At 36.7% G+C, this 13,219-nt stretch overlaps 1 protein-coding gene across 2 annotated transcripts in view; it reads left to right on the top strand.

The window, feature by feature from the left end:
• The first annotated feature begins 7,434 nt into the window (after positions 1-7,434).
• Positions 7,435-13,219, top strand: part of LOC103961546 (dihydrolipoyllysine-residue acetyltransferase component 3 of pyruvate dehydrogenase complex, mitochondrial) — a 28,666-nt gene continuing 22,881 nt past the window's right edge. Inside the window, exons 1-7 of one of the 2 annotated variants that reach the window (XM_009374120.3) lie at positions 7,435-7,838; positions 8,519-8,600; positions 8,964-9,040; positions 9,240-9,334; positions 9,429-9,469; positions 10,056-10,111; positions 10,197-10,271. In XM_009374120.3, the coding sequence (XP_009372395.2) occupies positions 7,800-7,838; positions 8,519-8,600; positions 8,964-9,040; positions 9,240-9,334; positions 9,429-9,469; positions 10,056-10,111; positions 10,197-10,271 (465 nt within the window). In that variant the 5' untranslated portion in view covers positions 7,435-7,799. The remainder of the gene's footprint in view (positions 7,839-8,518; positions 8,601-8,963; positions 9,041-9,239; positions 9,335-9,428; positions 9,470-10,055; positions 10,112-10,196; positions 10,272-13,219) is intronic. The other variant, XM_009374119.3, reaches the window with a different exon arrangement.

Raw genomic sequence — 13,219 nt, forward strand, 5'->3', positions numbered from 1 at the left:
ATGTATTTATATGCGTGAATTGACAAAAGGAAAATCAAATATTTACTTACACATTTTAAATGTTTTCAGATGCGTGAATTGACAAAAGTAAAGTTAAATATTTGAAGTAAATGAATAATCTTAGATCATGCTAGAAAAAACCCCTCACAAACCAATCAAATCAGCTGAATTCACATACTAAAATCAGTCTTTCAATTTCCATCTGCATTCTATTGAATGTACATTAAGAATAGAAAAAATAATGTTTAATAAACAATTGATTGAATCGTATTATTGTTATGCCATTGTGAGGCTAAGTCCATCCCCTCCCCTTTAGTGTAGATAATATCGCTTGTTAAAAAAAAAAACAATCATTTGACAACCAATTTAATCACATTATTATGTAAGTGCTAAAGACCTTTTTTATAACCTGCATGTGATTCAATCAGTTGTTTATTAAATATTATTTTCTCTATTTTCAAACACGTTAAAAATATCTTAAGAGGCGTATAGTTTCGGTTATAAAAAAGATCTTTCGCACGCGCATAATAATACATTTAAAACATGTAAGTCGTGCGTAGCATTCTGTGATTCAAAAAATACCTTCTGCATGCGCTCACCAATTATAAAAAAAATGTCTTTTGCACGTGCATAATGATACATTTAAAACGTGTAAGTTGCGCGTAGCATGCCATATTCAAAAAATATTTTCTGCATGCTTGTGAACGCGTGAATGAAGGCTAGTAAAAACATTATGTTGGCAAGTCTCCTAACATATATTTGTTCTAACATAAAAACATATGCTTTCAAGACAACCTGATTCCTTTTGGCTATTATTTCTATAGATTTGTGTTAGAGTATGACTGGTAACTAATTGAGAGTTTTTATTTATTCCTTCCTTCCATAAAAGTGGCTTTTACCGGCTTATGTCAGTTTAATTCTCATAATCTGATACCTAATAGTACCAAAAAAAAAATAATAATAATCTGGTACTGCTGTAAAATTGACGGTGTGTGCAGTGGAATAAATAAAACAAGACACAAAATTTATGAGGTTCCTCTACAGTCAGTGTGACTAGAGTACGTCCTTGGAGCAGCAGTGGTGCTTTCATTATAATTTAGAATAATAAGAGTACAAAATAACTCTCTCTATTATCTCTACTCAGTTTCCTCTCTTCCTTTTCCGTGAGCCTTGTGGCTTCTATGTATTTGCTCTCATCCTCAACATTTCCTTTTATAGGCACAGATGATAGTGCTTGCTGCCTTACTGCTAACTAAGCTACAGTGTTCTAAAGTGGTTGATATAGTCATCCATTACATCATTTAGTGGTTAGCTACCAATGTTTACAACACTCCCCCTTGGATGACCACAAATCTTTGATTGACTCGTTAAAATCTTGATCTGTTTTTAGATGCTCCCCCTGATAAGTAGTACCGCATCTGTTGTGCTTGTTGACTTTCCACAAACTTGGTCTTGAACTGGGTTGGAGGGCCTTCTGTTAGACTTTTTCCAAAGGTCTGAATTTACTCCTTTTATCTGGAGCAGGATTTGATTCAAGGGTTGTGGACACTTAATCTTGAATTAGACTTGTGATTTCTTCAAGGCCTTGGGACTTGTTCTTGAACGAAATGGAACCACGAGCAGCTCCACGTAACAAGTGATCTTCGGCTCCGTCGGGAATGAATCAGTATGTGTTTTGTTGTACTTGTCTCCACATGCTTTAATATATCATTTTCACTTACTTTATATGTTCCCCTTGCAGAAGTGGTATTTTTCCTATGCAGGTTTGACATCTTCTCTTGCAGTATTTGTCCTCTGATGTAAGAGTGGAATGTAAACCTTGCATTTGAAAGATCCTTCAGAACATCACTTCTCAGCGACTCATCATGCTTGGCAGCTTCAATCATCATATCAGCAGTTTGAAAATGAGTACTCGAGAGCAATGCTAGATAAACAATCAGGAAAATTTCCAGGCAGTTGGTTCCTGACTGGAAATTTGATTTCAAGTTCCGACTGATTGCTTTCTTTCTCCTTAGTCCTCTAGGTGAGAATAAGGACAAAGAAAATGACAGAGAGATTGCATGATATGAGATACTTTTGCTCTCGTCCCTGATGATATGAGATATTTTTTCTTTGGTGTGACTTATTTGAAGAGGTATTCTCGGAGTGAAAGAAAACTGAGTATTTAGAGATGCTTTTTTGAAGATGCATTCTCGGAGAGGAAAAAGAGTTAGATATTTTTGTAGGTCTGCCTTGTTATGGAAGATAGAGGTCGACATATATAGGGATTTCCCAATAACAGATAGAGATGTTGTGCCTTTGCTTTTGTCAGCAACTATGGTGTAAATAGAACAGTAAGATTCATGCGTTTTCAACTTTATCAGAGATCTTTGACAAAGTTGCATGTGATATCCAAAAGCTAAGATTACGTTTAAGAAATGTTGACGAACTTTATCCTGAAAATCTGGCTTTCGAAATTCGGAGAACAGTATCTCTTTGATTTTTGAACAAGTGGCCCTGTTGCTTCTTCTTTTGTAAAGGCATCAATTATGCTCAAAATGTATGCTCGAAAAACTACTACATGTAGAATTTTCCCTTTCTTGCATTTTTGAGATTTTATCTGATCTCCTTTTTCCTTCATCATTTCTGAAAAATGGTTTGCCTATCTAACATTTGCTTAGATTTGAATCTTAAGAGTGGTACAAACGAGCCGCGTCAGGATAATATATGGCGCCCGTCCTTCTTATCTTCTAATGGTTATCTTATGGATGAGGACTATGTGATGAAGAATGACCTAACCGCTATCGTGGTAGTTAGGAATATTCTCATTCCTAAGGATAATAGAATCCTTTCAAACCGGTCTGATGAGTCGACCATTCAAGACTCATTGGCTTTCATTATTCAGTGTGTGGGCTCTGTTTCTAATATGGGCCAACGCTTACTTGCTCGAACTCACCAAGTTGAATCATTGATGGCTGAGGTGGTAAGTCTTAAACAGGAGATTAGAGGGCTCAAACACGGGAATAGAATGTTACATATGCTTGCAAATAATTACTCGACGACCATGAAAAGAAAGCTCAACCAGCTAATAGAATCCGAAGGTCGGACTCAAAATGACAATTAGGGGTTCAAGTCTTTATTCCAAAAACACTCATTGTCTCAGCCATCTGGAGTTTCACCAAGTACTGAGGCTCCAAATAATCAACCTCTGGTGCCTTCCACTTCTGGGGTACTTCCGAGTACTGAGGCTTCACATGAGCAACCTTTGTGAAGGTTCCCTCCTGTTTGTTTGTTTTAAGTCATATGTATGTACATGTCTGTAATATCTTGGAGATATTAATAGATAAGCTTTATTTCATTCAATGTATTGTGTAAATACAATAAAACATATACTTCACTAAGATGTGGTACTTTTGGACCAAATATCAATTTATTTTTACCTTCACGAAGATAAATGATCATTCTTAGTGTCTAAATAATTTGAGTATTCAACTCATAATCTTCAATCCATATGATTCTTTATAAACATCATGGATAAGATTCGTGTTGGCATATTGTTCGATTCTGCAGTTCGAGACAATATCTCTCTCAACACTTTATAAACTTTCTAGACTTTTCAGGAGTCTAAATCTAATATTATCAACTCTTGCAAGAGATTTTAGTATGTTATAACAATATCATAATGACAGTACTCACTAAGGTAATTTATATCATCCATTGGTATTTAAGTACATATTTTATGTTTTACCTTTCCAAGGTTTTCTTCAAGCAATCTGAATCCTTCAGGGATTTTCTACACTTCATAACACATTTTCCTTTGGAATTTATACGGAGTAACTTGCTTCTATGTATATTTGAGGGATTTACTTATGGAGATATGATGTGGACGACTTATAACCCTTCGTATATAATTCTCCATTCATATGAACTTGTTTATAAGAGCATAATTTCAGGTTTCAATTAGTAATCTTGTGTCATATCACGTGAGTGTAATTCACTGTATTACAAATGCCCATATTTAACCTCATTTGGTTCAACATCCTTGGGCTATTTGTATTATATACACATATATAGGTCCATTTTTCCACGTTCTTACAAGATTGTACTGGAGTTGCCTTTCTCCATTTTTTGGCAAATAATATTTCCTTTCGTCGACGAACAAAAGAACGTGACTCGATGTCAATACAGCTCATTGATGAATTTAGAAGTTACTTGTAAAAACCAAAATTACCATTGGTTGTCATCAATCATTGATCCCATATTATCATGTGCATGCACATGCATAAAAGCTTTTCATTTCTTTGGATATCCATTGCCTCTTGAAGGGCATTACACTATTTCTTCCACAGGATAGTCATAATTAAGAGAATGTGGATGTTAACCTCCTTTGGAGCGTTATAGAGCTTGGATTATAATCTTCACTTTTGGGAGTTGAGTCATTGGTACTTATACGTCTATCATGTTTCATGCATGAGATATCAAAATTCCCATGTTTGCGGATTGACCCTTTTGGGACATGTATCCATACGGCGACTGTCATGCTTCGGGCATGTAACATTTATACTTTGGGAATGCAATAGTTCAGTAGTGTCATATTCTTCTTCTTTCGAATGACCGAACCTTCTGAATCTAAAGGTCTGCCACGCTTCAGGCGTGTAACAAATAAATCATTTGCTGCCACATTATTTTGTCCGACAGGGACATCAATTCTTGTAGGCACATTTGTAGCAAGTATATTGATTTTATCACTTTTGTTGCATCATTCAATTATTCTTACTTCATTTTCTCATTGATTGCTTCGTGAGTCAAAATAAGACAAATTCTCTTCGTTCTTCTGGAATGGTATTTTCTCATCATTCTTCTGAAATGATATTTTCTCATCGTTCTTCTGGAACGATGTTAGTTTCTCACCCTAGTGGCAGGAAAACTGTCTTATCAAAATCATAGTCCGTAAATTATGCGGTAAATATATCCCCAGTCAAGGGTTTCAAATATGGAATGATAAATGGTGAATCAAATCCAACATAAATTCCCAATTTGTATTGATGCCTTATTTTAGTACGTTGTTGCAATACAACAGGCACATAGATAACATAACCAAAACCTCGTAAATGTGTAATGTTTGGCTGGTGCCCAAATACGGGTTGTACTGAGAAATATTGACGGTTGACAACTGGTCTCAACCGAACTTAATAATGAATTATGTAAAATGGTATGTACCCATCTTGCAATTTCTTTTTCATGAGGATAGCGCGGGTAATCAATTTCATCTGCTTAATAAATGTTTCTGCTAATCCATTTTTCGGTATAGACGTGAGGAACATGGCTTTCAACATCAATGCCTAGTGATATGCAATAATCATTAAGACTTTGAGATGTAAACTCTCTAGCAAATATGCATTATATCATCATTTACATACATCAAGGAACTTCTGGTCCTTATTTAATAGCCTATGAATTGAGACTCTCATGACCTTTATTACAATTAAGTTGTGGCACTTCGGCTCTTCAAACTTAAGGTACTTATCAAGAAACTTCATGTTCGATTTTGAGGATCTAGGGACTTCATGCCTGATCTTTTTGCATGATAGAACTTCAGGTCCAATCATTTTATGTGATGAGGATCAAGAAACTTCAGGTTCTAATCTGATTAAGGAACTTCGGGTTCAATATGCACTAATTGTAACAAAAAGAAGTACAATAAATAAATTAAAGCAATAGCCGGTAATTCCAGTCATGGTAAATAAATTGATTTTAAGTAAATAAAACTTGTGACAAGGGCTTTGATTCAGCACCATTCACATAAATATCAAAGCTTTAAAGCAAAGGGTAATAATTTTACCCACTATAAATAAATAGAACTTGTGATAGGGTTTTAAACCAACACCATGCATATAAATATGCCAAAATAGAAAATGCAATGATTAAGTCCTCATCTTTTGCTTTTTTCTTTTTCTTGGTCTACCATTTTCTTTTATTTCATCCGTTTTACTTTTATTATTATTTCACAGTTCGAAGTCATTTTAGTTATCCAGGAAATAATAGTAACAATAAGTTCCAATTGGTGTTCCTCCTCCGGTGAATTTTGAAAAAGTCGAAATAGGTTCTCATAAGTTTTGGAGACAAGAGTGTCTATAACTTATAAGAAGAACAAATTGTAATATTTAGTTCAAATTTTAGTATGATATGGATAAAAGGATACCGAACAACTTTCATGAATAAACAATTTCGATCTGAGCTACTGAAATGGAGTTTTGGTACTCATAAGGTGCCTGTCCAATTTTCTGCTGAAATTGGAAACTAGTTTGGTATTTCAGGCATCTGCGATGAACACACCATTGGAATTTTCTGAAAATTTGATATGTTATAGGTAATGGGCGGACGAACAACTTTGAAGGAGAAAGTATTTCAATCCGAGGTTTGTAAGTTGGAGTTCCGAGACTGTTTACATGGCTATCAGATTTTCTACGAATTTTGAGTCTGTACTCTTTTGCTTCTGCAAAGGATAATATATAGTCATACAACAACATATATATATTTGCTTCAAGGAAATCAGTAATACAAATATTTTATGATGAAATGAAAAGATTTTTTTATCTGTGAGATTCCAGGCAACATAGGTGAACAAGATTTATGGCTTTGTACTTTCCACTGACACGGGAGCTTTTCGTGCTGCTAAAGTGTTGTAAAATCGACGATGTGTGCAGTGGAATAAATAAAATAAGACACAAAATTTACAAGGTTCCTCTACAGTCAGTGTGACTGGAGTACGTTCTCAGAGCAGCAGCGGTGCTTTCATTACAATTTAGAATAATAAGAGTACAAAATAACTCTCTCTATTATCTCTTCTCCTCTTCCTCTCTTTTATCTCTTCCTCTTCCATGAGCCTTGTGGCTTCTATGTATTTGCTCTCATCCTCAACATTCATTTTTATAAGCATAGATGATAGTGCTTGCTGCCTTGCTGCCAACTATGCTACAATGTTCTAAAGTGGTTGATATAGTCATCTATTACATCATTTAGTGGTCAGCCATCAATGTTTACAACAAGTACCTAATAGAACGACCAAACTATTGGGTATCAAACTTATTATTCGTCGCAATTGAACTTAAAACTTCTTTGTTATGACTAACTTTTCATTGTATCTAAAAAACAGTCACGTAACGTTACTATTTCTCTCAAATTATAACACATTTGTTTTAACTATTATACCTTAGATATAAGACAAATCAATTATCTCATTCACTCTTATTATAATACATAAATTAATACATCATGTGACTTGTCTCATAGATATCCATAAATAGATTCGTTCCTTATAATTTATAAATAAAGCTCCACGTTTATTCCTTTCCTTATTGTAATTTCGGCCGCAATAAAATAGTATCATTTGGGCACAATATATTATGCAGCAGACAGCTGACAAAGACGCACCTACTCAGATCCGAGGCACCACTTCTGCATTGAGTCTACTGACTTGAGCTTAAGGGGTTAGGTAATTCCAGAAAGGCGGGCGCCCACCCACCTATCTCAACCAAACAAATCCAAAAAGCCCAGCCCAAACTCTTCCCCTTTACCTCTCCTCCTGCTCCATTTTCTTTCACCCTCTCCCTCGATCGCACAATCGTATTTCACTCATTACACAAATATTTATATTTATATACACACAATTTGCAAAGTCGGTGCGACCCCTAAACTCATTGGGTTCCTCTTCCGTCGCAATCGTCGCAATCCCATAAATTTCCAATTTTTTTTCGAGTTTTTTGGGTTCGCTGGTTTCTTGGGTACTGTTTGTTTGATCGGTTTGATACCGGAGAAATATGACTTACGCATCTCGTATCATCCACCATTCGAAAAGGGTGCGCCTCAGTTTTCACCATTTTTGCTATCTCTCGTGAATTTTGTTTAGGCATTGATTTTCTGGGTTTGTAGCTTGTTTGGTTAATGGGTTTGTTTCCAAGCACTTGTTTGACTGTTTGAATTCCACAAAGCTTGAATCTTGGTCTTGTTTTGTTTTGGATTTAGTATTCACTTGAAGATTTATATTCTATAACTGGGTTTATACTTCACATTAGCATTTCATTCTTTTTCGGGTTACTCCAAGTTTGGTAGCAAGTAGGTGTGTGAGCATATAAATGGAGGTAGTGTAAATTTCAGACTTAATCCTCAATTGGGTAATTTAGGAATACTATGTCCAGGGTGTTTTTACTTCGAATTTCTCTAGTATCAAAATTGTAGGCCTCATGCTTTATGGAATATAGTTTTTCGGTGCATATTTTGACATAAGTTTTTGAATTCGGTTTAAAGTTACCATGATCCCATGACCAAATGGTGATTAGAAGCTTACATGGTCCATTTGAGATAGGGAATTAAAATATTGCTCGTGCTTTGTTTTGTTTCCTTTTTATTTTTGGGTGCTTTATATCGTTTTTTTTGAGAAGATGTATTTCAAGCATTAATCTACGAAGCTGATGGCTCTCTGTTATCATGAAGTTTCTTTAAAAACTTAATTTTGTAATACATTTCGTGTTCACTGCAGTTACAGAATGCCCCCAACTTAGTACGGCAAGAGCAAGCACTCTTGGTTCGTTGGTTTTCACATGATGCTCAACCCTCAACTGGTAAATAAAGCTGGTCTTTTTTGTTATTTATTTACGTTGGTTTTTAATGTAAAATTGAAAACTTGCTGACCTGATGACTTAATTGCATATAGTTCTATCAAGAATGAGTGTGTAGGTGTGGATGAATGTGTATTTGTTTGACAACTATTTGTGCTTTCCTTATCATTCTTCATACATTAACAGATACCATATGAATTAAGAAATTTGATGATTTAACCATGAATCACATGTTAAAGTTTTCTTGTTGTACAATGTGTGTGGCATCATTTGAATGCAACTAGCCACTTGGATTTTTAATTATGCACATAAATGCGTCTGAAATTTTGTTTTGCCGACTTTAAGCGAGTTCAATTTTTATCTCAGATATCCTGAAGGCTCGTCACCCCAGTTATGTGCCTTCAGAAAGAGCAAGAGGTTCTAGGTCTTTCAGCAGTAGCACTGTAAGTTAAACTAGTTAAATATTAAAAATGTGCCATCTTTGGAGTATTTCTGTTCAAAGTTTTTAGTGGTCTATCTTTGCTTCTGGCCTTCTTTTTTTTTTTCTTTTCTTTTTTTAATCTTGTCACACACACTTAGAAATAAATTTTTACAAGTGAACTTTGTATCAGTTATAACACTATGACGTATCATCTTTTGCAGAAATCAGTGTCTGGTACATTTACCAGGGATATCTCAATGACAAGGAAACTAGGAACTTCAGTTTCTGAATCGGGATTCAACAAATTGCTTTCATGGTATGCTGTGCTAGATTTTGTTACTCTGTGTGTGCCTGCGCGTGCGTGTGTGTGGAAAAATCCGTTTTGATACATATATTTTTCCCTCTATCAGTGTGCAGGTGCAATTGAGCAGAGGCTTTTCATCTGATGCTGGTACACCTCTTGCTATTTTGCATCTCTCAAATTTCTTTATGTATTTTTGTGTCCTTGAGTGCACATTGCCTTTTTCATCTTCTAGTAGGTTAGTATGATGATGGATTAAATGTCGCTATAAGAGCTGCTTCAAGATACAAGTTTCTAGCACAGAGCTATCAGAACTTAACTATTTGTTCATAGATTTCTCAGGCTCGTCCTTGCTGGAAATTGAAAGTGTAGTATTGTCATCAATGACTGTGGCTTTGTTATTTCGGTTCTTTTTTTCATTTCATAACTCTATTTGGATATTTTTAAGATTTGAGGGTGGTCACTGGCCATTACTCTTCGAATACTGATTTTATGTATTACATTTTCCTGATCTCTGCTACTTTAATTCATAGAGAGATAGTTAACTTAATGTGAAACTATGATATATTGTGAATGTTTTATTTCACTAGTTTTGGGCATTGAAGTGCTTTGCATCCCTTTGCGAAGTGTGATATTCTTTCATTTTGCACTCTTTTGTTGGTTTGGCAATCCTCAAAAATGTTACCTTGAGTTATATGATCATCTAACTTATCAAGAATCATGTGCTGCCCTTCAGGCCTTCCTCCACACCAAGAAATTGGAATGCCTTCTCTTTCACCCACTATGTCTGAGGTACGTACTGTTTTGAGGCTTATTGGATTATCATACCTTTGAAATTTTACTGCTCCTTTCTAAGTCATTGTTTTATGATGTGTAGGGTAATATTGCTAGGTGGCTGAAGAAAGAGGGTGACAAAGTTTCTCCTGGTGAAGTTCTTTGTGAAGTTGAAACTGTAAGTTTTCTGTACTTTTGTTGAATAAACCCGCACACTGGACCTTGTTCTTTGATGTAACCAACGGCAATAGACTAAACTAGCAAATATAGAAAACTTAGAAACACACAAGAATTATACTGGTTCGGCAGAACTTATGCCTACGTCCAGTTGTGATTTCCCTAGGTAGAGAAATCACCGCTTCTTTGATTAATAATAGAGATTACAGAACTTATGCAAACCCTAGAACTAATCTCAAACCTCTCTGCTGTTTGGCTGTTTTCTCTCTGCTGAAAATCAGCCTTGCCGCACCCTATTTATAGATATAGGGTTGGCTTACATGTCCTTTACAGATTATAATTCCTATTCTAAGTGGAATAGGAAATTAGACTTCCTTTCCAATTCCAAATAGACTTCTAGGTTTCTAATCTAAATTGAAATAAGGAAACAAAGATTCTTTCCTAGCCCTTTTAGGAGAAGAATTGGTGCACCCTTTTCCCTAAAACAATCCTAAACAGAAAAGGACACAAATTGACGAGCCAAAAAACTAACAATCTCCACCTTGGTGAGTCAAACCAAGTCTTGATCGTTTGCACCTCAGAGTATCTTTGAACCTTCTTGAAGTAACTCTGGAAAACTTCAAGAGTCTTCACCTTGGCAACCTCCTTCTTGCCTCATTGCACCTCAGGTGAGGAGGTGCTCCACTTTAATCAATCAACGAGATTGATCAAGTTCAAACAATGCTTGAACTTCTTGGCCGACACTATCTTTGTAAGGAAATCTGCGGCATTGTCATCCGTATGAACCTTTTCAATCCAAATTTCCTTAAGACTCCACCCAATCTCTGATTCTGTGATACCTTGCTTCAATGTGCTTTGATCTTCCAGAAAAAACCTGATTCTTTGCCAAGTGAATGGCACTTTGACTATCACACTTAAGCTTCACACAATCTTGAGTGATTCCCATTTGACTTACCAAGCCACTAAGCCAAATTGCTTCCTTTCCAGCTTCGGCCAATGCAATATACTCTGCCTCTGTGGTCGATAAAGCTGTAATTGGTTGCAGTAGTGCCCTCCAACTGATTGGTCCTCCTGCGCATGTAAACACATAACCAGAAGTTGACCTTCTCTTGTCCAAGTCCCCTGCATAATCGGCATCCACATATCCTAGCACCCCTGCATTTTCCTTTTGCTTCTCAAACATAATCCTTTGTCGCCAAGAACCCTTCAAATAACGCAAAATCCACTTGACTACATCCCAATGTTGCTTTCCTGGATTTGCCATGTATCTGGAAACGACACTGATTGCTTGAGCTATGTCAGGACGTGTGCATACCATTGCATACATGAGGCAGCCCACGGCATTAGCATAAGGCACCTTCGTCATTTCTTGTTGCTCTTCCTCGGACGTAGGACACTGTTGTCCACTTAACCTGAAGTGAGCTGCCAAAGGAGTCGAGACTACCTTTGCTTCTTGCATGTTGAACTTCTCAAGAACCTTCTGAATATACTTGGCTTGTGATATCCAAATCCTTCCAGCGGTCCTATCTCTCTGAATTTCCATGCCAAGGATCTTCTGTGCGGCACCTAGATCCTTCATGTCGAACTCCTCGCTCAACATCCTTTTCAAGTCTTGAATTCTAGACTTGTCTTGACAAGCAATTAACATGTCATCCACATATAGCAATAGCAATATGATCATCCCATCTTGGAACACATGATAGTACACACAACAGTCATACAAACACCTTCTAAAATTAATTTTCAGCATGAATGAATCAAACCTCTTGTACCACTGTCTTGGAGACTGTTTGAGGCCATACAGGGACTTCCTTAGCTGACATACTAGGTTTTCTTTCCCATATTCAACAAACCCTTCTGGTTGAGCCATGAATATCGTCTCCTCTAAATCCCCATGAAGAAACGCTGTCTTCACATCCATCTGCTCAATCTCCATGTCATGCTGAGCTGCCATTGCTAAAAGCAATCGGATAGAAGTATGCTTGACTACAGGTGAAAAGATCTCATCATAATCCACCCCTTCCTTTTGTGAGTCCCCCTTAGCCACGAGCCTTGCTTTGAATCTCACGGCATCTTGTTCATGTAGTCTTTGGGTTTAGGAACCAACTCCCAAACAGAGTTCTTGTAAAGAGACTTCATTTCCTCTGTCATAGCACTTATCCAACTATCTCGCTCATCACTTGCTATAGCTTCTCGATAAGTAGTCGGATCTCCTTGACTAATGTTAAGAGCATAATTAACTTCGTTTTGGTCAAACCCAAACCTGTCAAGTTTCTTCTTGTTCCGCTTAGGTTTGTCTAGTGCTATGCATCTTTGGAATGCAGGTGGATTGTTGGGTGGAGTTTGACTCCTTTGGGATATCTGGCGGATTGGAGTACTTTCAATCTGTCCTGTTTCTTGCTCCACCTGATTCCTAACTGGTGAATGATGCTGATGCTCTTCTTCTTCCTCAAAACCATCAGATTCGGCCTCTTGCTCAATTTGCTCCACCTGAGCTTCTTCTTCATCTGAATTGATTAACGGAATCTTTGTTGCTTCAATTCCAGCATCATCCCTCTTCTCCCTACTGCTCTCGACTTTATTCAGAGGCATGGTTGTCTCATCAAAGACAACATCTCGACTGACAACCTTTTTCCGGTTGTTGAAATCCCAAAGCTTGAAACCCTTCACTCCTTTCTCAAAACCTAGGAATATGCAATGTATAGACTTCGGTTTGAGCTTGGACCTTTCATCACTTGGAATATGTGCATACGCACTACAGCCGAACACCTTGAGCTTGGAATAATCCACCGGCTTCTCAGACCATACCTCTTCTGCACTCTTAAAACCGAGAACTGTAGATGGTGATCTGTTAATCAAATAACTTGCATGATTAACAGCCTCTGCCCAAAAACTATCAGGCAATCCTGCATGAAATCGCATGCACCTTTCTCTCTCCATGAGAGTTCG

This window comes from the organism of the source record quoted next, unplaced genomic scaffold (assembly GCF_019419815.1).
Source record: "Pyrus x bretschneideri cultivar Hongxiangsu unplaced genomic scaffold, Pyrus_bretschneideri_v1 Contig26, whole genome shotgun sequence".
Taxonomy (NCBI): Eukaryota; Viridiplantae; Streptophyta; class Magnoliopsida; order Rosales; family Rosaceae; genus Pyrus; species Pyrus x bretschneideri.